The sequence below is a fragment of the Nanorana parkeri genome, unplaced genomic scaffold (genome assembly GCF_000935625.1).
Source record: "Nanorana parkeri isolate BGI_ZX_2015 unplaced genomic scaffold, ASM93562v1 scaffold1178, whole genome shotgun sequence".
NCBI classification, from domain to species: Eukaryota; Metazoa; Chordata; class Amphibia; order Anura; family Dicroglossidae; genus Nanorana; species Nanorana parkeri.
The window spans coordinates 331,175-356,021 of NW_017307446.1; the positions used below are offsets into that span (position 1 = coordinate 331,175).

The following is a 24,847-nucleotide window of genomic DNA, read 5'->3' on the forward strand; positions in this document are numbered from 1 at the left end:
TTTTCTCTGCAGCCCCGAGTCTGGCTCGGGGTTACCGCTCCTAGCATGGAAAATTCACCCCGAGCCAGACTCGGGAATACCGCCAGGGAGGTTAATCGGGAAGCCGGGTGGCGAGTCTTTACACGCTTCCCGGCTAATCAGGAAGCCAGGTGGCGAGTCATTACATGCCACCTGGCTTCCGTTACTCTGAAGTTACTCCCGAATGGGACTTCCGTTACTCTGTAATTGGTATCGGCAAGTACCGAAAAAAAATTATCGGTACTCGTGCTCGGTACCAAAATACTGGTATCAGTGCATCCCTATTCACAACCACTGGTCTAGAGAATAGCCAGCCAAACATACTGTATACTGGAAATGATGCATCTGATTACTGCTCACTAAAATAACCATTGTCGAAAACACCCACTGGTCAGTGATTCTGTTTGCACCATTTTGGGTTCATTATCCTTGACACCTTTGGACTGGTGCCGTGTTATTTGTTACTATTCATTCTTAGTTTGATTCCTCTACATCCATTATTTAAGAGGCTACAGTGCATCAGTGGTTCCTCAGCCCAGCATTGCCAAACCCCAGTATATATATAATAGCACGCAAAAAGAAGATAGTGGGTTTTTTGAAGGCACTAGACAACACAATTGTAAAATGTAATATTTTATTATTCCAAAGTTAAAAAACATTAAAAAATGCTGTAGAAACATCTGCTACGAATTGTACATGATTAAGGTGTTTGTATATTCCTTATATAGCATGGCCAGTAACCTCTTGTGCCCCACACAGGGGAAGAAGAAACTAAAAAAATCACAAATCAATATAGATTGTCAAAAAAAGTATCAACACTAAAAAGATTGTGATTCCTCCAGTGAGGGTGACTCAGATCTTGTATGCGTTTATTACATTTTACAATTGTGTGGTCTAGTGCCTTCAAAAAACCCACTATCTTCTTTTTGTGTGCTATCCATTATTTATGATTACATTGGTGTATAAATATTGTGTATTATGTAACTTTGCTCTATGCTCACAAGAAGTGCATTGCTGTTGTGTTGTACTGTCCTTCCGGATGTAAATAAAAAATGTCAAATAGCCATTGCAGAGTTCATATCTGATTGTATACCAAACTGTATAAGCATGGGCAGATCAGTCACAGCCAGCTGCCTTCAGAGAGAGATCAACCCATAAATTGTAACCCATGGCCATGATTTTTAACTTTCAATAGTGAATGTAAAATTTTAATTCACATCTCTCCCAGAAAGTGGCAAAACTACTTTCAAGAAGGCAATTAAATCCAAGTATATATGTTATGAAAAGTTACAGAACTACTTACCTGGCAAGACTTAAGTAATATATTGCATTTTGCCTTGGTGTCCGACCGAGATGCTTTGAGAAAGACTCTAGGGAAGAATTCAGAAGAAGGGTAGCTTGTGGCATTGTTAAATTGTGTGGGAGGTTACTGTTAATGCTGGTGATGGGTGGAAGAGGAATTTGGGCATTCCATAGGTTATTATGAATAATATCCATAGAGTAGGACTCGGCTTCAAGTCTATCAAGATTATCTGATGTTTTCATAACAGGAGGAAACCTGGATGGTGTTGGTATCTTCTCCTTCTCGGTCTTAGGCTGGAGTTTTAAGACAGCATTAGCAAAGTCTTGACTGCTTTGACTCTGAGAATTTGTATAACTCCTGATAATCTTTTTCCATTTGTGCTGATGAAGATTATGCAGATCTTTACTAGTCATCTTGGGTTCTGTGAAACCATCCACAACAAAGGGGTCTCCAACACGTGTTTTAAATTGTGGAGCCCACCTCTTCAGTTTACATATTTTTTTCTGAGCCACGAAAAGCCACTTTTTGACTTTGATGTAAATATTCATAGGGAGAGATATTTTTGGGAAAGAGACAACTGACCACATCTTCATGATTAAATATAATACACAGTCTTTGTGGCCCTTGTGGATACTTATCCTGAGAGGTGTCTGACCAAATGGAGTTTGACATTCCAAACACAAAACATTACGTGCAACAAAAGCTTTAATCAAAAGCATCTGGCCTGCTTCAGCAGCTGCATGAATGGCACCTTTGCCTATATCTGGGTGATAAGTCTCACAGCACCATTCTTTGTATGGATGGACACCAATGGCTTCATCTGCTCTTACACCCTTCTTCTGAAGCCATTCTGCCATTTTCAGATGGCCAAAATGTGCAGCTATGTAAAGGGCTACTCTCTGCTGATATCTGTGTGTTGAAAACAAAGGTCAATATAAAGTAAACTAACTGTAAATCTTACATAGCCAACTGAAAATTGCTATTTACATGTTGGTACATGACAGACCTAATGATTTCCAATATCTCTTGGGTGTCCAGGAGGTAAGTTCTCTGTGACGCCTCCACCACCATGATGGAATCCTACACACACTACTGGGTTTCCAGAGGGATTTTTTAGTATAATTGAAAATAAAATGGAGGACTGGGAACACCTCGCATGTGCAAGGAATGCCAAAATTGCAAAGGTGGTTGGAAACAGAACTAAATAAAATAATGGAGAGATATATTACAAATAATTACTAGGCCCATTTAAATTTAGTTGTTACACTGGCTGAGGGGCAATAAGGGAATACAATGGCAGTATGTAGCTCTAAAAATGATTTTAAATGCCTAGTTTTCATAGTAATGAAGAATAGACATATACGGCCGTTGTTTAAAGAAATCTGTAGCTTATTTAAATTTAACAGCTAGGCCCTTGTACCCCCTACCTGCGAGGGTTAAGTGCTCGTTTGTGTCTAGGTTAAAAAATAACTAAATTATCCTCACCTGAGCCTCAGATCCAGCTGGCCTGTCTTCTCCTCCGCTGCAGTGATGGTATGTCCTCGCAGTGTATAGAACTTGATAACTCACGGAATTTAGACCTCTGCAGCAGAGAAGGAGCGAGATAGAGAATACCGGTCTAAAAGCCGGCTCTTTTTTTTTTTAAACATAGACAAAAACGAGCACTTAACCCTTGAAGTGGAAGGGTAACCCCACTGCAAGGGTTAAGAATATTTTCCCTGGCATTCTACTGTAACTAAAGAAGCCACTTGACATATCAAAGACTGATGTGTTAAGTGCAAATACCTGGAACAAGCTGTTCTAATGTGTGATGAAAGGTGATAAAGCGCTTTCACTGGGCTATCCTATAGTGTTCAAAAAAGGGTTAATACTTGCACCTTAAACATATATGTATTTACAGTACATATCAATATCAGTAGTTTGTATTCTTTATGGTGGCCTCAACACCTTCTATTTACTAAGTAAAATACCAGTGAAAAGATATGGCAAAGCACAATCTCTATTACATGCATCCATGTGATCTGAGACATACGGGTTGATTTATTAAGGCAAATAGGCTGCTCACTTTGCAAGGGAATTTGCACTTTGCATGGGAACTTTCCCACAGCTTAGTGAATGAGGTGAAAATCTGCTAACTTCCATCATCCAATCATGTGCAAGCACAATTACGTTTCTTTTTGCACGTGATTAGGTATTCTTTGCAAAGTGAAATGTCCCCACATTCACTGAGCTAAGGGAAAACCTCCCCTGAAAAGTGCAAATTGCCTTTCAAAGTAAAGATTCTATTTGCCATAAGTAAATCAACCCCACAGTGTACAGTATACAGCCTGCAAATCTGCACAAACTGGCCACAGAGAATATTAGTGCATGCAAGCCATAAGGTGGCCATACACTTTACAACCATCGCAAGACCTTAGTCTTGCGATGGTTGTAAAGTAATTTTTTTTAAACGTACGATCTGCCCATCTTGGACAGGCAGATCGTACTTGCGATCATCGCAAGCCCGCCCCCCTTAACCCTTGCATCGATCTTACTATCATGCTAAAAACCAGCCGAAAATCGTACGATTCTCGGCTGGTTTTCTAGCATGCTCCTTAGACAAAAGACGTGCGACCGTACAGTAAAAACGGTTGCACGCCTTCCATACACTTTGCGATTATCGTACGATCGCGGGATTTCACGCGATTATCATGCGATAATCACACAGTGTATGGGCACCTATAGTAATCTGAATTCCCAGAAAAAGAGGGATAGGGCAGCCATGGGTCAAATTCTACATGTTTGTGCTTACAGTATGAGGCCTAAGCTACTTGTGACAACTAGTACTTTTTAATTCTAAATGTACTGGAGAAAATGTAGTATTCCAACTTTGTTGAGAGCAACATCACAATTTTCATCAGCTCTAGCTTGCATAACTAAGACACACAACAAATAACATTGAAGCTGTTATCAATGAACCGCAGGGCTAGATTTACCATCAGACATAGTTTGCTTGTGCATAGAGGCAGATTTTCCAGTACATTTATCAGCCGTGGTTTTCCTGCCATCATCAGTAGAAATACAGTTATCTTTTATAAGATTATACACATATTGTGACAATATTCAAAGCCAGGTTACGACCAGTAAAATAAGAAAATGTTCTTTGCACTCTTGATGAATCTGGCAGATTAGTGTGTTGTATTGGGTGCCAAAGCATGCCCACAGGCTCCAGCAATGGAAATCCAGTTCTGATGAACCCCCAAAGTGAATGGTTCAATTACCTTAGTATGGCTTCATTCTTTGATAAGTGCCACTGAACATTTTGACTGTGGCCTAGGACACAGTCTGACAAAAGTTCTTTCCAGCCATCCCATACATCCAGTCTCAGTGTTGCACCTGAAATCAATGAATCAATATAAAACAGGCCAATCTCTATTGCTGCAATTATACATAGAATATGCATAATGATATTGATATTTTATATCAATATATAAATATCATATAATATCATATAATATAATATATTAATATAATATAAAGATTATTATAATACTAATGCCTGTGGAAAATAGACATCTGCAAATGTACAGCTTCAAAATTATTTAATGCCAATTGGAGTAGCTTGGAATCCATTCATTTTGATATTACAGCTAATTAAAATTGGGTTCTGTGTTGCACAATGTTGTTTAGGAAGTGTTGTCCACACGTGCCTAGGAGGATATCCCAAACTGGATGACGAGTGCACACAAATGATTATTGAAGGGTTAATTTTTCTTGTTCTGAACCATGTTTGCAGAAAAAATATCTACAGCCTACAGATCATGTCTAGGGCTTCATGTCCATTAATTTACCCTGTTCCCCTTCCCAGCTGGACATATCTGTATACTGGATGTATTTCTGCAACCAGCACTTGTGCATACAGGGGTGTGGAAATTTTTGTTTTAAAACTACTTGTCCAAGGGCTAAAGCGGGGGCCGAATCTACTTGTCCTTCATGACAATCTACTTGTCCCAATACAAAAAAAATTGTTTTAATCAAAACTAGGGATGTACCGATATAGGTTTTTGCGTATCAAGTACGAGCACTGATACTTTGCTTTCGGTACTCACCGATACCGAGTATCAGTGCTTCTGTTTGCCTGGGAAGCCTGCTCCATGCCATCAGGAAGCTGGCAGCAGGTAATTACATGCTACCCAGCTTCCTGTTTGCCAGGGAAGCCGACTCCATGTTGTTTGGCCGGATTGATTGGCCAGGAAACCGGCTTCCCAGCCAATCAGCATCGAGCCAGCCAACCAGAAAGCAGGGCGGTGAGTAATGGCCTGATTGGCCGGGAAGCCGGCTTCCCAGCCAATCAGGAAACCGGAGGCGGGTCATTAGTCGCTGCCCCGCTTCCTGATTGCACGGGAAGCGGGCTCCATGTTCCCCTACGACACTGCCGGTCAGAGGAAATCTTCCGCTGACCAGAAGTTCCAGTATTGGGGAAGGTATCGGAGCATTTTGGCTAGTACAAGTACTTGTACAAATATTCTGTATTGGTGCATCCCTAATCAAAACTGTATTTGACTGTGCTAAATAGAAGGATCCGCGTCGGCTGTGGCGGTCTCACTATATAGTGAGCTGTAGCTCGCGGTATACTGAGCTTTGGGTCACGGGAGGATGCTAGTTTATGTGCTCCTGTGACCCTGGGGAAAAACGCTGACTGATCCTTTAATGCACATTGTGCGTGTAGAAGAGTTCTGCTGCTTGGCTGCCACAATATGGCACACAATGGAATGGCGGCAGCACTCAATGCACACACACAATGTCCTGTGCATGCATTTATTTAGATGCAGATGACTGTGGCAGCGGGGTTGGTTTTAACTTTTTTTTAATATTATTTTTATTTTTTTTATAACTTTATTTTTTTTAATTTATTATTTTTTCTCCCACTTAATTTTATTCCTATCACATAGGGCTTAAAAACTGTGTTAGTTAGGAGGTGACAGGTTCTCTCTATGGAACCTGCCCTCCAACACAGAACTGATGTTCTGTGCAGTTCCTGATGGGTGAGACAGGTGGCACTGTGATCACAGCGCCACGGTCTCAGTGATCACACAGTGCAGACGAAGAACGTCCTTTCTTCGTCTGCTCTTCGGGCTCTATGGTGAACTTGTGTGCTGTGGTCGCGGCGGTGACCGGACACAATAGCCGCCGATCCTTTCATACAAGTGATCTAATGAGATCACTTGTATAAAAACGAGCGGCGGCCCCACACTGTACATTTAGCTCTGCTTGTCTGGAGCAGGGCTAAATGTAAAAATAACTACTCGCACGGCGCCCAAAACTGCATGTCCCGGTCGTCGGGCGATAGGAATTCCACACCCCTGGCATATGAGTGCTACCTGTCTCTGATATGTAGGTGTTTTATCTGCACGTATGAAAAATACGTATTTTTCTGTAAAAGACACATACAAGTACTACCCCATTTCCCAAAAAATTTGTGACCCTGTTTAAAATCTATATAAAAACAGAATGCAATGATTTGCAAATCTCATAGACCCATATTTTATTCATAATAGAAAACATATCAAATGTGTATACTGAGAAAATGGACCATTCTAAGAAACAAATCGGGTAATTGTCAAAATGATGGCAGCAATATGTGTCAAAAAAGTTGTGACAGAGCAACAAAAAAGTAAGTGGTACTAACAGGGAAGAGCTGGAAGAACATTTGCGGCTTTCCGACTAAATCTAAAAGATAAAACTGTATTGAGTTAATAAATAACAAATATTTATACATTCTAAATTGCGCCTTTCTGCGAAATGGTCAAAAATGAAGTAACGCAAAACTGTATATAAGCGACTTATATTCAAAATCGTTTGTGCGCTGTGTTGGTGTGTGATCAAATGATTCATGCGTACGTTTAATCACAACAAAGCGTATCACAACGCACAGCAATGTGTCACAACGCTTTGCCATGCGCTGCCGCACAGTTAAAATAATGTTATTTTGAAAATAAAAAAATCAATCGCTCGCTGACTGGACCCAGGAAGACTGAGTCCACACAAGTCTTGAACGCAGCTTAAGCATGCATCACTGTAATTTGTAATTGCTTTATATTCATATTATTTCATCAGTGCAAATACCACTGTTTGTAAAAATCTTACGTGCGGATCTTTTTCTGAAGCCCCTGTTCTGAATGAATGGAAAGCACTCAGTATAGTTGAAAATATTTGGCTCATCTTGAAATGAAACATACGACAAAGAAGACCCAGGACTGTTGAGCAATTAGAATTCTATATCAGGGAAGAATGGGAGAACATTCCTCTCCCAAAACTCCAGCAACAGGTCTCCTTAGTTCCCAGATGTTTATAGAGTGTTGTTAAAAGAAGAGGGGATGCTACACTGTGGTAAATATGGCCCTGTCCCAAATTTTTTGAGACGTGTTGCTGCCATCAGTTTCAAAATTACAATTTTTTTTAATGGTCCATTTTCTCAGTTTAAACATTTTATATTTTTTCTATTGTCTATGCTGAATAAAATCTGGGTTTATGAGATTTGCAAATCATTGCATTCTGTTTTTATGTAGATAATATACATGTGGTTGTACATGCCTTTATTATTTGTATGGCAAATACATTTTTAAGGCACAAAGTCAAAGTAGAGGTGGAGTGCCTATAATTGTAATAAATAACCACTAGAGGGCTAAAGGCCTTTTCTACAGTCAAGAGAAAAAGGTTGTGAATATTTCTGATTTTCCCAGGGTATATGTTTGCAATATCAAACATGAACACTGTGTTAAAGTGTAACTCAAGGCAAAACATTTTTTTTTTTTCATTTTTGATAAAGTGGAGAGGGTTTAGAACCACTGTCTGGTTTTTATTGTTGTAAGTAATTCACTCTTTCTAACAGTCCTGATCACCAATGTCACCAGGAATGAAAGTGAAGTTAAATACAAAATTTGGTGCTGCCATCAGAACAGGAATAGAGGGGAAACCTTCCAATTAGGACACGTGATCCAGTGACAACTGTCTAAGAAGGGATATATTTTACATTGGAAAGATATCCTTTCACTTGATGCTGAAGCTACAGGACAGTAAATGAACAGAAATCGCCCTAATGGGACACAGATGGTAAACAAACTGCAGTTTTAACCCTCCTCTACTTTATCCAAAAGGAAGAAAGTGTGGGCTTTATGTATTTAAGATATACTTTAAATATGTCATCCAGCAATGTAAATCCATGTCAATCATGACAACGCTCTCCTGTAGCTACTCCAATCCCAACTGATATATCCCAAGCTGGCTTCTGTAAGTAAATGAAGGAGTCGAGGACGTTAGGTGACATCATTGACCATATTTGGTCAATGATGTCACCCAGTTTACACACTGAAGCTGGCTCGTATCTGTAATTTAGCTGCGGCAGTGCCAAGGCTACATAATGAGAGATTGTTTGGTTAATTTACAAACAGAAGCCGGTAGGAATCTGTCATTTATCGGTAGTGCTTCTCGGCCACTGCTTTTTTTTTAAAGACACTTTAACTGGAGTACTTTGTACTGCCTTCCTAACTTCACATGCAGGTTTAAGTCATCCGTAAAGCATGTTATTTAAAGAATATTTAGGCAGCATTAAAAGACCGTCTCCCTACTGAGTGGTATTTGTAAACATCTGTATTGGTGCATGTCCCCCATGGCAGTGCCCAGCTACCCATGCCCTTTTTTACAAAAGCTTGCAAATTGGCTTTGAAATGCCAGGAAAAAATGACACTATTCACCTTCCAGAGACTTCAGTGGTATTTGGCACTATGTTCAGTTTTGGCGGACCTTTTACTGGGTATACGAAACTTCCTGCAAACCGAACTTTGCCCTGTTCACTTATCCCTAGTTAGCTTACCTAGTTCCAGCTTGTAATCGCTGAGGATGTTACAGTCATACATTTCTTTGCCATCTATTGTCCTCAAGCAGAAAACGCTGACTGGGAATCCACATTTCAGAGATACTAGGGATTTCAGCTTTGCAACTGTTTCAGTGAGAAGATGAACATTTCCCATTATCGGGACCTTTTCTTGTGTCACTGCATTATATATATACAATGCTGGCTTTTCTTCATCCTGGAATCATGACAATATATATTAACTTTTAAAAGTCTAAATTAAATAAATGGCTTCAATAATGCTGTGATTGGCAAGTAACATAAATGCCAACATAATACTTTAATGGGCTAGTGTTTTATATTAAATTTGATAGATTTTGGTTGGTATGGATACATGCACAAATTCTAGCTTATATGTACACTTCTTGTCCAACAACCTGGATTTAGCTGAGCAAATAGGTCAGAGCATTTTATTGGATAATAGGCAGTGCTGGATTTACTCTCTCTGCTGCCCCAAGGCCAGATTCCTCAATGCGCCCCCCTGTATGCAGGCTGCATACACGTGATCTCGGTAACATCACCGAGATCCCTTGTACAAAACAAGTGGCGTCTTACCCGCTGTACATATAGCTCTGCTTGCCCAAAGCAGGGCTAAATGTATAAAGCAACTCCCCGCCCGGTGCCCAAGCGTCGGGAGATAGGAATTCCACACCCCTGCTGCCCCTCTACTGCCTGCTGCCCCGAGGCCGGGCCTTGGTTCGCCTTGTGGGAAATCCGGCCCTGATAATAGGTCTAGGTTCACCAACATTATGTGCCCATAAAATGGGGTCCGCTGTCTACAGAATGACCAGATTTTTCCATTAATTGATTTTTTTCTTCCCTGATGGCACATTGGGTATATTCCAAGATGACAATGCCAGGATTCATAGGGCTTAAATTGTGAAAGAGTGTTTCAGGGAGCATGAGATATTATTTTCACAAATGTATTGCCCACCACAGACCCCTGACCTTAACCACATTGAGAATCTTTGGGAGAAGACTTTACACAGAGGTCCCACTCTCCCATCTTTATCACAAGATCTTGGAGAAAAATGAATGCAACACTGGACGGAAATGAATGTTGTGACATTGCATAAGCTTATGGAAATTATGCCATGGTGACTGTGAGCTGTAATCAAAGCTAAAGTTGGTCCAATCAAATATTAGAGTGTGGTTTTTGGACAGGCAGTGTATATAAGGGAATAGGATGAACCGGGCATAGTGTGACTATTTATACAACTAGAACAAAGGAAATGCTATTACTGTATAGCCAATAGCAGCCAATTATGTTTAACTTACTTTCATCTCCTAGCCTGCCTTTCATCAGCATATTTCAAAGCCATGGTTATGTCCCACTTGAAACCTTTCTCATTTAATATTCTTATCCCCAGAATGCGTTCTTATTGAAGATTTGACAGGCCAACTCGTTTATCTCCTTCAAGACTCAGCTGAGGGGTCTTATTCTCAAAAGACAGCAGCCAATGAAGGGATGCATTTTTATTAGAATTACATTTTATGTTTCCTAATGTGTCTGAGTTTTTACTAAAGTCCTATATCTGGATAACACTGTTTCGGGGCACTGAGGCCCTTTTTATCAAGGTGACAAACAGTGCAAATAAGCATGCAAAAGATCATGTATATATCAATAACCCACAGGTAAGGGAAGAGCTGACCACCTCCAATCAAATAACTGATGCCAGGGCCAGGGCAATAAAAAAACTGAAAATTAATGAAACATAATTCAACCATAAAAGTAAAAATCACTGCATTCAGGATAAGGAGTGGGAGCCCAGTGCCAGCATGAACTCTGGAGGGCAGACGTTTTGCATTGAAGTGCGTTTCAGCAGCTGAAACTGGGAGTGCATTCCACCACACTTGAAACCTTTCTCATTTAATATTCTTATCCCCAGAATGCGTTCTTATTGAAGATTTGACAGGCCAACTCGTTTATCTCCTTCAAGACCCAGCTAAGGGCTCATATTCTCAAAGACAGCAGCCAATGAAGGGATGCATTTTTATTAGAATTACATTTTATGTTTCCTAATGTGTCTGAGTTTTTACTAAAGTCCTATATCTGGATAACACTGTTTCGGGGGCACTGAGGCCCTTTTTATCAAGGTGCATTTCAGCAGCTGAAACTGGGAGTGCATTTCACCACTCTGGAAGTGGCAGGTTACAGGAGGATGCTGACTGATAAAAAGGGGCACAGAATTTGTGAAAAACAAAAATAATTGTAAAAAGTGGAAAAAAGGGAGGTAGAAACAGGAGACGATATAGAGCAACAGGGAAGTCGGTACCAATAGGCTGTTAATACTAAAGTAGATGAAGAACAACCTAATATAGTGCAAAATAGAGGAAAAAATATTACCACAAATAAAAATTAAGAAAATATTGCTATGGTATAAAAAAAATTAATTATACAAAATCATCAAGAAAGCATGTCTGACAAACTTATGTTTAGACCCCAGGACTTTAGAGTCTGCAATGCATGAATGCCAAGAAATTCTAACAATAGTCTATCTCTGTCACCACCACAGTTAGATATGGAAGTTTAATGGCCATTCTACACAATCCATACATTTCATGTTGTGTCTCTACAAAATGTGCAGCAACTGATTTTGCTCAATTGATTAAAACCAATCAAATTCGTGAATTGCATCCAGGTGATATAACTGAATAAAGCCCAAGAAAAAAATGCCTTTTCAATTAGTTATTCAACAAAAATATCCCTAGATGTAATGGTGCACTGTAGAAAAAGTAAGTACACCGTTGGCCTTAGAAGCTTGTATTGAAGCTTGTAGGCATTTTGTATAACTGCTCACCAGTTTCTGACTGATTTGGTGAATTTTTTTTTCTCAATGCAAACTTTTGTCAGTGCCCTTTTCAAATCCCTCCACAGGATTTCAATTGGATTGAAAACAGGACTTTAGCTTGATCATAACTATCCATTTCCTTCTTGTGAGCTATTTGTTGGTGGATTTTCAAGTGTGCTTTAGATCAGTATAGTGCTAAAAGATCCATTACCAGTTCAACTTATCAAGAACACTTTAATGTAATGCAGAATTCTTGGTTGATTCAATGAGTGCAAGCAGCCCAGACCCTAAAGCTGCAAAGTAACCCCAGATGATAGCATTTCCACCACCATGCTTTACAGTTGGTATGATGTTCTTCTCCTGAAATACTTGTCTTCGGTTTGCGTCAAAATGTCTACTGTTACTGTGGTCAATTCTATCTTTGATTCATACATCTGCAGCACATTGTTTTAAAAGATTTAAAGTGGTGGCACATTTACGGGTGCACTTCATTTTTCAAGCTACAAATATGCATTTTTGTTGTTTTAGATTATGAGAATGAATACTCCAGGTCAATTTTTTTATATTACCTTGATCTGTAGGCACTGTTTGAATAAAGATCTATTGTGTGTCCCCATAGATAGACTAGGGACACTCCGAGCTTCTTCTCATTAACATACAATGCCCCGTAGATCTGGAACCCTTTGTTAAAACAGCCCAAGTTCAAATCTAGTTTACAACTGATAATGAGATCTTCCAGCACAGTGCACACAGGGGTGATTATAGTAACCTCCACAGCCCCCCTTGTGTTTAAAGAAAACGAGTCAAATGAAAAAAGTAACCTGTGAGCAGCAATTGTATTTTTTTTGTAACGTTACACTATGGCTGCAAAAGTGGAAATGCTCTAGTACTGTGGTGTACACTTTGATGCTCTAGTACTGTGGTGTACACTTTGATGCTCTAGTACTGTCGTGTACACTTTGATGCTCTAGTACTGTCGTGTACAATTTGATGCTCTAGTACTGTCGTGTACACTTTGTTGCTCTAGTACTGTCGTGTACACTTTGCTGCTCTAATACTGTCATGTACACTTTGATGCTCTAGTACTGTCATGTACACTTTGATGCTCTAGTACTTTTGTGTACACTTTGATGCTCTACTACTGTCGTGTACACTTTGATGCTCTAGTGCTGTCGTGTACACTTTGATGCTCTAGTACTGTGGTGTACACTTTGATGCTCTAGTACTGTTGTGTACACTTTGATGCTCTAGTACTGTGGTGTACACTTTGATGCTCTAGTACTGTCGTGTACACTTTGATGCTCTAGTACTGTCGTGTACACTTTGATTCTCTAGTACTGTCGTGTACACTTTGATGCTCTAGTACTGCCGTGTACACTTTGATGCTCTAGTGCTGTCGTGTACACTTTGATGCTCTAGTACTGTCGTGTACACGTTGATGCTCTAGTACTGTCGTGTACACTTTGATGCTCTACTACTGTCGTGTACACTTTGATGCTCTAGTGCTGTCGTGTACACTTTGATGCTCTAGTACTGTTGTGTACACGTTGATGCTCTAGTACTGTCATGTACACTTTGATGCTCTACTACTGTCATGTACACTTTGATGCTCTAGTGCTGTCGTGTACACTTTGATGCTCTAGTACTGTCATGTTTTCTATTTTTCTTTTTCAATTGAAAAATACTCTACCAATAATTTTACATTAAATTGTTATACATTTCATGCACCATTTCAATGTTAAATGCACTCCTATGGATTACCTTCTAGAACAAAACTTTAAAACTTTTGACGGTAACAAAAATAAAGCTATATATACTTAATGCGCATGATGATATGTGGGGTACATAACACTTTGTGGCCTGACAAATGGGAGCAGGAAAACAAACTGGGATAAAAATAGACACCGTGTTTCTATGAGGAAAGGAGAACATAATCTGTACAAATGGCCATTTTCCAAACTCTTACCAGGCCAAAAATAAAGCAAACTACATTAGCGATCAATAAGGAAAAATACCTGTATATTTCATCACAGAGATCAATGATCCCTATTTTTAGCCAAGCCTGAGCTTCAGTTGCTCTATTGACAATAGACAGAGCACACACAACAAGACAGGAAGATGCGGGGATGCAGAAAATAATGTCCATTAAGCAATGCACACAGCAACTTGCTGTTAAGAATTCATGAGACTTCCTGTTTTTTTTCTTTGTTGTTTTTGATGCATCATCAGAATCAGGCACGCTTAGAAACATTTTATTAGCTGCCAACATGACCTAAAAACATTACTATCATTTGTGACCTGGTCAACTTGCATTCCTTCATTTCTATTTGAAGGCTTGTGTCAACATTTTTCTTTCTACAATAATAAACATTTATTTCTCTGGTAAAGCTGAGCGCTAGGCAGAGGCTACCAACCTGCTCTGAAATGATTAAAACATCATTTAATGTATTTAGTAAATTCAAGCAATGTAAATACCGGAATTTGATATAAGCTTTAAGCAGTTCCTGTAAAGTCTGTACAGCAGAGCACAGAGAGAGTGAGGACGAAGCAGCACAGGGAGCCAGCTAGGGATGCTGTAGTGCCAGGAGCCATGATGATAGGAGGAAAGAGCAGAGTGACAGAGATAAGCTCATCGTTGTGCTCCTTCTCCTTTCAGTCGTAGGCTGAGGGAATGGAGGAGACCTATAAGTGTTGCTCAGTTGCAGCAGAGACTAATTAGGTCTTCTGCCCTGCCAGAAAGGACTGTGCTTGGATGATGGAGCTGTGTAATTCCCAGGACTGGATGGACAGAAATGTATATCCTTTCACAGATAAACCAGTTCTCATATACTGTATGTATTAAATGTGTGTATTTAGTTTACCTGGAATTTAGCTTTAGCATATTACTGCAATGATTCCATCTCACATTCATATAGTCACGTGCATCAGTCCCTAAGGCACTTACAATCCATTGTCACCACCATACTCTTCAAAATTACACACTTACTGGGACCAATGTTGAGTTCCAGGCTATGTAGCATCGTCTATGAACATAGATGGATTAACAAGACATTGCTTCAAAAGCCTCTCTCTCTTCATTTCTACAGTTAGTAGATTTTAGTATTCAGTTAGTAAAGTCCTCAAATGAGATCAAAACTTCAAAGATCCACAAAAACAGGAATGTGACCATATTTCACAAAGGCCTAACATGCTTGTTGTTAAAGAAAACCTGCATGGAGACGAATATGGAGGCTGCTATTGCTGAAATTGTTAGTTGCATGACTGTCTCTGGCTTGCATCCTTTGAGACGCTGACCTGGAATAAGCATGCATTTCATAAAAGTCAGAGAGAAGTCAAACTTCAAAGAAAAAATACACTGCCTGCCCCCCCCCCCAAAAAAAACCCACTTGAATACTTTGTTGGATCGTCTGTAGCTTTGATTATGGCTCACATTCGCCGTGGCATAATTTCCAGAAGCTTATGCATTGTCACAAAATTTATTTCTGTCCAGAGATGCGTTCATTTTTCACCAAGATCATGTAGTGATGATAGAAGAGTCAGACCTCTGTGTAAAGTCTACTCCAGCACATACCAAAGATTCTCAATGGGGTTAAGGTCTGGACTCTGTGCTGGGCAATCCATGTGTGATAATGATGTCTCATGCTCCCTGAACCATTCTTGTACAATTTGAGGGGAGTGAATCCTGACATTGTCATCTTGGAATATGCCCAATGTAGCATCAGGGAAGAAAAATCAATTGATGGAAAAACCTGGTCATTCATTATATTCAGGCACTGTAGGCAGCTGACCTTATTTTTTGGGCACATAACTTTGCTGAACCTAGACCTATTATCCAATGGAAGGCTCTGACCTGTTTGCTTAGCCAAATGCAGGTGGTGACTTTTTTTTGGACAGGCAGTGTATTAAAGCCATTGGATCATTGCAACAGCAAGTGACTAGTATATTCAAAAGTAAAGGCCAGCAGAGGTAGTTTCCAAACCTTCTCCTAAGGTCTCTCCCTTCCTGACCTCTCTTCATCCATCCTATGTCCCTTTTTTGTGTCTGCTGTTTATGAAAATGCTGCTTTAATGTAGAACTAATCCTCGATGGTATAGTTTTTATTTATTACGATTAAATGAGTCAGAAAACATCACTAAGAAATAATATATGCCCACACATCTTAGTAACAGTTGATCTTTACCTTAACAGCACACTTAATAGTAGAACAAAGAGTGACACCAGCGTCTGCGAGAACCCACTCATCTCTCAGCACTCCTCCTGCGTATGTCAGCTCCAGATATCGTCTCCCTTGTTTGTCATCTGACAGCTGGATGTGAAAAAAGTTCTACAAAAAAAAGCATTCTGTTGTTGTGAATCAGTTCTGAACAGGAATGTGTATACATGCCACATACAGTAGAGTTCAGTATCGAACAGATCAAACGAGGAAATCAGCACCCACTTCATCCTGATAACCTTAAAGTGTTTATTCCATAAGAGTGTAACAATGTACAGCTAAATGCCCTTAGACCTTTAATGTGCTTCACACATTCACTGCTTAGTAACAGAATATGTTTCGTGGGTCACATAGGCTTTAGATCAGTGGTGGTCAACTTTCTTGATATTGGGGTGAAGCAGGACCCCTAACACCACCAAAGGTTCACACATATTATTCACTGAATTTAATGCTACAGAAAGCTGTCAGAGACTGAAATTGTACAACAATAGATGGTCCCAGACTGCAGACTTGCTATAGGTGTAGTTGGAGACTGGAGAAATGCTTGAGGAGACAACCATAGCCTGGAGACATATTACATGGGACTGCCCCACTGCTGTTACTGTCCCAATACAAGTCAACACGTCCACATTTGTGCTCACTACAACCCTATTAAAAATGTCTTGTGCCATGTTTAATATTTCTCTTATTACAGGTCTCTTATTATATTATATACAGGAAAATCATGAAGAGAAATGTAATGGACAGCACAGAAAGATGTAAGATATTGTAACACAAATAAATCAAACCATCAACTTCTTCTAGAAGCCACTGTAAGGAATATTTTTCCTTTACTGGTTTAAGTAAACACCAAAACAGACAACTGTCAGTGGGGGCCCCGAGGGTCACACAGTAAGTGCCACAGGGCTGCATGTAGCCCAAGGCAATAGGGCTTTAGATGATAGTTTCATACAACAAACCAATGTCTTTGGGGCAGCACATGGCAGTCTCAGGAAAGTGTCTTCAAAGAATAAAAAGTAAGGCTACAAACACCTCCTGAACTTTGCCTCTGTGCAGGAGTTTCCTGTAATAAAGACTGGTCACTGCTGCTCTCTCTCCTTGTGAAGGATGCTTGATCTTGTATCCGCCCCTCCTGTAGTTTTCTACTAGCAGCCTGCAGTGGGTGGAGCTGCTGGGTCCCTCCCACAGCACTGCTTTCTCAACAGACTATGCACAGCACAGAGATGATGTCAACACTATTTTTACAAAGCAATATTTAGATTTGGAAAGGCATGTGGTGCACACAAAGTGGATTTATATTCTACTAGGATATATTTAAATGAAAGTATTGGTGCTTGGAGTTCAGCTTTAAGATTCCTACAGCCATTAAAGAACGTTTGCCACATTTGGCCATTTATGGTTTGATTGGGGAATGTTTATGTTTGTACGCCATAGCATTCCATAGCAGATATCCCCTGCCCAAGCTTACATGAGAAAAGTTGACCAGTTGGGCTGGATTCTTCAATAACATGAGAAAAGTTGACCGGTTGGGCTGGATTCTTCACTAACATGAGAATAGTTGACCGGTTGGGCTGGATTCTTCACTAACATGAGAAAAGTTGAACAGTTGGGCTGGATTCTTCACTAATTGTTTTTCTTTACTTTTCCTCTGCCTCAATCATTCAGTTTAAAGATTGTTTAGTGGCCTGATGGTGACGCACAGCCAGCTGCCATCTAATGTCTGCTGGCTAGAGGCTTGTCTCAATCTGCTTTACTTCAGTGTAATTGAGACATTGGTAAATCGCTATTCAGCAGATTTAGAGGAACAATAGCACCCAGAATATCCTGCAAACCACTAACACAAACAACTGACAAGCTAACCTATGATACGTTGGAGAATCACTATACTTATTGTATTGGTCTTTGGCTCTTTCAATGTACGCCTTTCTAAAGGATTAAAGTAATCTTTTACATTCTACCTGTAGTTTCTTTTAATCCCCTTTAATATCGCCTGAGAATTCAAGATACTGTTTTCACATTCTGCAGCATACTTACTATACTGTATTCTTATAGTAACTGAATGTATGTACAGTTTATTTCCACTTGTGAGCAAATGGAGCAATTTACCAAGAGAAGAACCTCACTGGTCATCAGAAAACACTTGACCTTGCTTTGTTTGTTATCCTATCATTAGAAAAACATGTAGATACTGTAGCTATTGCTGACCTTCAGAAAATGCTTCCTCATTTGCCATCAATATGTCGTATCTATTTTAAGGCAGACGGCTCAATGTATCTGCACACACCTCTGCTACTTGTTAATATTGACCCTAGAAGTCATGAAATGTAACTTCCTTTATGTTGCAACTGCCTAGTTAGAAATAAACTGATGAACTTCCTGTTTCCCCTTTCACTGTATTTTGAAGCACACATAAGAGGTCTTCAGCTGCCTTTTGCAAACCTGGATCTCCTATATGTTAATATACTATAGGACAGTGTCAGTACAGCTATTATCCATCACAGCTGATGCTCCTACCCAGTGCCAGAGGCTGCCAATCAATTGGGTAATGGGAGCCTCCAGCAATGCATGGGAACCCTGTACACACTCCTGATGTATTCTCTTTATTACCTAACTATAGTGAAAATAATTGCAAGATTAATATGAATCAAAGGCTTCATTGTCTAACAGAAAGTCCCCTTTCAGAGCTGTCCTTTATAATAACTTGGCTTGGTTTCTACTAGTTAGCTATCCAATAAATTCATCAATGTAATAACTTAATTATATTATTTTTATATAACACTGTATACTATTCTTTGCTCTATTGTAAATTGGTACAGCCCTTTTTAAAGTGACATTAAAGTCAAAAATGTTTTTCCCTCCCCCCAATGTTAATGTCAGCACTTACCTTAAATTATGTTTCTTAATCCGATCTTCTTCTTTCTTGTCCTTTTCATCTGTCCCTCCAGCGCAGCGGCGGGTCTCCGATCCAGCTCTGACTCCTTTGGGCTTGCTGGCACTTCCTGTCCCACAGTGTCTGCATGTGGGTGCATGCGTCCATAGACTTCCCTTGTGTCTCTCCTCTCTTCCCGGTCACAAATGGGATCTGCGCATTGCGCCCGCTCCATGATGCTTTGCGGCCGCCGGGTAAGTATTTACCCCTTTCAAAGAGGGGTTTTTTTTTGTGCTTTTTTTAAACTCTTTGCATATATCTACTGCTTGCTAGCAGTAGATATATGCAAAAAAACGTAGGCTTTAATTATCCTTTAAGTTAGCTGAAATATCACACCATGCACATAGTCAGTGAAACATTTCTGATAACTGGCTGCGTGCTGGAATAGAATGCACTCACTCTCCTGCATACAGAACCTTATCACTGTGCTCAGACTGCATTTTGATGAGGTTTCAGTGCACACATGTAAAAAAAAAAGCCTAAAAGGTTGTATACCTGCCACCATAATTTAATATTTCTTAATATTTTTTCAAGATTTACAAATAGAGTACTTATGTCTAATATTTATGTTTCGTTTTCAGAATTAGATAATGCGCCTTTTGGGCTTTATTCTTGTCTCTCTGGCTGGTAGTTTCAGACACAGTGTAAGCCAGGGATGCCCATTAAGTAGATCGTGATCTACCAGTAGCTCTCAAAGCTGATTGATGCTGGTAGATCACGAAGGGTGTGAATGGCGGCCCCTTTATTCCATTTTGGTATATTTATTTAGCTGTGCACACATGATTACCTATTAGCCCGAGTCTGCTGAGCCAAGCTCCCTGACACCTTTCTGGTGGATACTGGTGGTTGAAGTGCTATGTATTACATCAAAGAATATTCGTTTACACAGCCTGTTGCACTACACTGTTTGCAAAATACAGCAAGGTGAGCCAGGAGAGAGAGCGGGGAGAGACAGACAGGAGAGAGAGGAAAGACAGCCAGGGGAGAGAGCAAGGAGAGACAGCCAAGAGAGGGAAGAGAGACAGCCAGGAGAGAAAACGAATGACAGCCAGGAGAGAGAGAGAGAGCGAGGAAAGACAGCCAGGAGAGGGAAGAGAGACAGCCAGGAGAGAGAGAGAGAGCGAGGAAAGACAGCCATGAGAGAGAGGAGAGACAGCCAGGAGAGGGAAGAGAGACAGCCAGGAGAGAAAATGAGGAATGACAGCCAGGAGAGAGAGAGTGAGGAAAGACAGCCAGGAGAGAGAGGAGAGACAGTCAGGAGGAAGAGCAAGGAGAGACAGCCAGGAGAGAGAGAGAGAGAGCGAGGGAGATTTTGTTTCGTTGGTAGATCTCATGTAGCTCGTCATTTGAAAAGTAGATCTTAACACAAAAATTGTGGGCACCCCTGGTGTAAGCATACTTCCCAGCTGTCTCTCATTTGGAGGGACTTTGCCTCATTTGCAACCAAATCTCTGTGACCCTCTTTCCTCCTATATTGTCCCTCTTTTTGGTCTGATGTAGAGATATCTATGAAATGTATTATTTAGCTACCAAAAGTGCACTAAAACCTTCATCCTTTCTCTTAATTATCTTGTTTGCTATTTCGAAAGGCCAGTATAAAGGAAACATAATGGTTAAAAAAAGACAATTTTAGGTTTACGCAATCATTGTTGGCATATAAATTCTCCATGGTCCATATAACTGAGGGTATGACAGGGTGTGTCCATTGACTAAATACAATGATGGGAATTTATCCAAATCTGGAGCAGACAGAATCTGGAGCAGTTGTCCATATAGGAACCAATCGGCTTCTATCTTTCATTTTCAAAGCTTAACTGAACACACTTAAGAGAGAAGCCGACTGGTTACTCTGGGCAACTGCTGTAGATTCTGTCTCCTCCAGTTGGGACAAATTCCCCCCATTGTGCTGGAAAGTGTTCCTTTTTATCATCTCAAAAAGTTGGGAGGAATGATATAAGCACCATTCACCTTCCTTCCTTCCTTCCTTCTTTCCAAAACACTAGGACAGTCAATACATAATTAAGCACTTACCTTGATCATCTGTTTGGCATCCTTTACGGTTTGTCCAGGCAGAATATCAAAAGATTCACAAAGACCTTCAAAAGCTATAAAGACCCTCATGATACTGTTAAGCAGATATTAGTAGCTGTTTGGTCATCAGCAGATCCACACTGTAACTTATGCCTTGGCCATCGTATGACTTGATCTGTATTGCTGTCACTGTCAAACACAAGTACGATTGGTGGAACAGGTACATTGCCGAGTCTAATTCTTCTGCCAAGCTGAACAAGAACAATCTCCACCCCACCTTAGAGAAACCGCAAACAAGACAAGTGACTACAGGTTGGTCACTATCTTAACCGACAACAGAGTAAGCACCTACACACACCATGCTGTATTTACCGCTTCACATTCAGTCAACAGACATTAATATTAATCTCACTGCTCAGTAATAAAGGAGTTTTAAGATACATAAAATGTTTGCATACTTTGTCTGACGTTTGCTAATAAACTCTAGGCAAACATGTATCAATGAATAATCCCTATGTTGTTATAACAACAAAATCACACTGCATTGTAAATAGCAGAGAAGGGATAACTAGTATATAATAAAGGACATGGTATAATGTATTGTATGAAATCAGACCCATGAGATGCAGAATTCAGGGTTCCCACATCCGGTGTGTAGTGGAAATATTGAAGGGGAAGTGCACTAACCACAGTCTTCATCTGAAATGACCACAAAACTTGGCCCAAAGTTAGTTTAGTCCAACACAAGCTGAAATAATGGCCATGGGGTCCCCACTCCTCCAATTTATAGAAGTTGGGAAATCATTTTAAATTATGTTCCCATGTATGTAAACTTAAAGTGATATCAAAGTCAACATTTTTTTAAGCTATTTCAAATGCTGATTAAATAAACATACGATGGATGCTGCTCCTTCATGTTTTAACATTATACGTTCTTGCAGAATCAGCTGGTCCCCTGAGCACTGGCCTGATATCCTGTTTAGAGTGGCTCCTCTCACTTGCAAGGGTCCTATGGTGCCACCCTAGTGTGTGCTAGTAATCTGTTTGTGTCTCCATAAACACAGTGGGAGTGCAAGGCAGCCACTCTCCAGATCCCTGATCCTCCTTCCTCCCTTCTCCAAGCTAGTAGATAGACAGCTGCTGGAGTCTGCTCTGTCCCTGATTTTGTACCGGACAGGAAATTCAGGGAAGCTGAGCTGAGAGAGTTTGAGACAGTTGTTTGGAAACCTGATGACTGTATGTGCTTGGGCAAAAATGTAAACAAATATTTTTCTGGGCAATGTAGTTTTGTCTGGATTCATTATTGAAAAAAGTTTGAGTGTTTAACCACTTGCCGTCTGCCCATTGTAAATACACGGATGGACGGCGACCTCTTCCCAGCGAGTAGACGTACATGTACATGATTTTTGTTCTGCGCGAGCAGAATCCCTCTGGTACCAGCTGTTACATACAGGCATTCAGCCGGCTCTACAGGTGGCCGATTGCTTGTATGACAACAAACAGGGTGCTCCCCCCCTCCAGTGCCACGCCCCGCCTCTAGCTTCTGCGCTCCCCTCTTCCATCACTGCTGCCAGTTATCCCGGGCTCTGCTGTCCCCCTGTGTACTCTGTAAATGGAAGAGAGATCAGCTTTCTCCCACTGCTGACCTCTCCTCCTCTTTCTCCAAAGGCGGAGGCGATGTGTATTACATCACTTCTGCCTTTAGCTGTCATTTCTTTGGCTGCTCTAACCAAAGAAGAAGCTGGTGAAGCAGATCTCTGTTTCATGAGCTTCTTTGGGGGTCCCAAGATGACATTAGAGGTCTTGGAGGTGCCTGATGTCTCCATAAAGAGCACCTGTCATTCTATATCTGCTACCACATAGGTGGCTTGTTAGCCCCCTATGTGATAGCAATCAAGTGTAAAAAAAAAAAGTTTACAAAAAAATGAAAGTCTTATATTGAAGAAAAAAAACACCACAAAATAATGTTAGTCCCCCGTGTACCCACACATATCAACGTAAATACGTGTCAGGTTTGCCTACGTGCGAAAATAACAATTACGCCACACATGTTACATATCGCCACGGACGTGGGAGTGTCAGCAATAATTCTCGGGCCATTAGCCACTGATGGTACTAAACTGATGAGCGGTAAAAGCTTTTACAGCGTCGCCTCTGGCCAATTTTAGGCATGGTCGTTTTTTGCAATTTCGCGGGCGCACTCAATTTTAAAGCTTGACATGTTTGTTGTCTATTTACCCGGCATGATCACTTGTTTGCCTGATGAAGGGGATCCTGTGAGACCACGAAACGTTGTATCTTGTGTTTTGCATTTGCAACTAGTACGTGAATAAATAAAGACGTACTGGATTTGCTTTGGATTGTCGGTGCCCATCTTTTACTATTTACCCGACATGACCCCATCTTTTATGTTTTACCAAGAAATTGGGTACTGATAAATGTTTTATAACATAAATAACATAATGTAGGGAAAACAGTTTAAAAAAAAAATACATTTTGTTATATAGTAAACAAAAAAAAAACCCCAGTGGTAATTAAATACCCGCATAAGAAAGCTCTATCTGTCCCCAAATAATAGTATAAAATGTATTTTCGTACAGCGTTGCATGGCAGAATAAATGTCAGTCAAAATACCTCAGTGAATACTGAAAAATGGCCTGGACACCCCGGTCAGCAAGTGGTTAGTTCTACTTGAATAGAATTCTCTCTACAGGGATAACTTTACATAACCGCGTTTGTTAGGCAAACTTCCAGAACTCAGAGCCTGTGTTACTCTATGGACACTGTGCATGCCGTGTTGTACAAAACATCAGTTTTCTAGTTGGATTCATTGTAACAATAGTGATAGTAAGTGGAGTGACAGCAGACCGCAGGGTAATCGTCAGATTAAGACTAAGTTCACATGAGTGGCAAAGGGGCAGTAAAAACAGGCCGTGGCTCCATCTTTTCCCACCCCCAAATTAGGGTTGCCACCTGTCCAGGATTCACCCGGACAGTCCGGGTTTTGAATGCTGTGTTCGGGTTTCATGGCATCAGAAACCCGGACACAAGATGTCAAGCAGACAGGGACAACCAAAATTAAGACTGGCCCCCCACTGAAAAACTGAAAACAGTCTCAACTGTGATATTTACATATGAATGGATGGCGCAATTTACATATGAATAAGCTACGACTTATTCTCCCAAAAAAATATCTGCGCGTCGCTTGAGTGTTCGGGTTTCGCTTGAAGAAAAGGTGGCAACCCTACCCCAAATGCCTATCTACAAATTAACATGGTGGCTGCCCAGGTCTGTATACATTGCCGTGCCCGCAATGTTCCGCTTTGTGCTGTGGCGAATTAAGCTTGGCATATCATTTGGCAGGTGGTGCTGCTTGCCAAATGTGCTGATTGAAGTAAATAGGACCACACAGATACCACATGCCAAACATCTAGCACACAGCTGCATTGCGGTATTTCAATGCATAAGCCCCCTTGGGAATAGGTTCTCCCGAGTACCTGCAAATTGCTGCTCAACCACCTCTGAAAAGCGATCCACCATGTATTGCTTTTCAGAGGGGTGGGGAAGTCCACCGTCTGTGTGAACGAGGCCTTACAGTGGACCTATCATGACCTATCATTATATATTTGTGTGCATGCATGCTAAGTAATGTGCAAATGTAACACATGCA

At 40.5% G+C, this 24,847-nt stretch overlaps 1 protein-coding gene across 1 annotated transcript in view; it reads right to left on the bottom strand.

Annotated features, from left to right (window-relative positions):
• Window positions 1-21,267, bottom strand: part of ANKUB1 (ankyrin repeat and ubiquitin domain containing 1) — a 24,126-nt gene extending 2,859 nt beyond the window's left edge. The window contains exons 1-5 of the mRNA XM_018568373.1: window positions 21,178-21,267; window positions 16,185-16,328; window positions 9,174-9,390; window positions 4,582-4,696; window positions 1,322-2,230 (exon numbers count right to left, since the gene is read on the bottom strand). Coding sequence (XP_018423875.1) covers window positions 1,322-2,230; window positions 4,582-4,696; window positions 9,174-9,390; window positions 16,185-16,328; window positions 21,178-21,267 — 1,475 coding nt within the window. The remainder of the gene's footprint in view (window positions 1-1,321; window positions 2,231-4,581; window positions 4,697-9,173; window positions 9,391-16,184; window positions 16,329-21,177) is intronic.
• Between the last annotated feature and the right edge of the window lie 3,580 nt (window positions 21,268-24,847).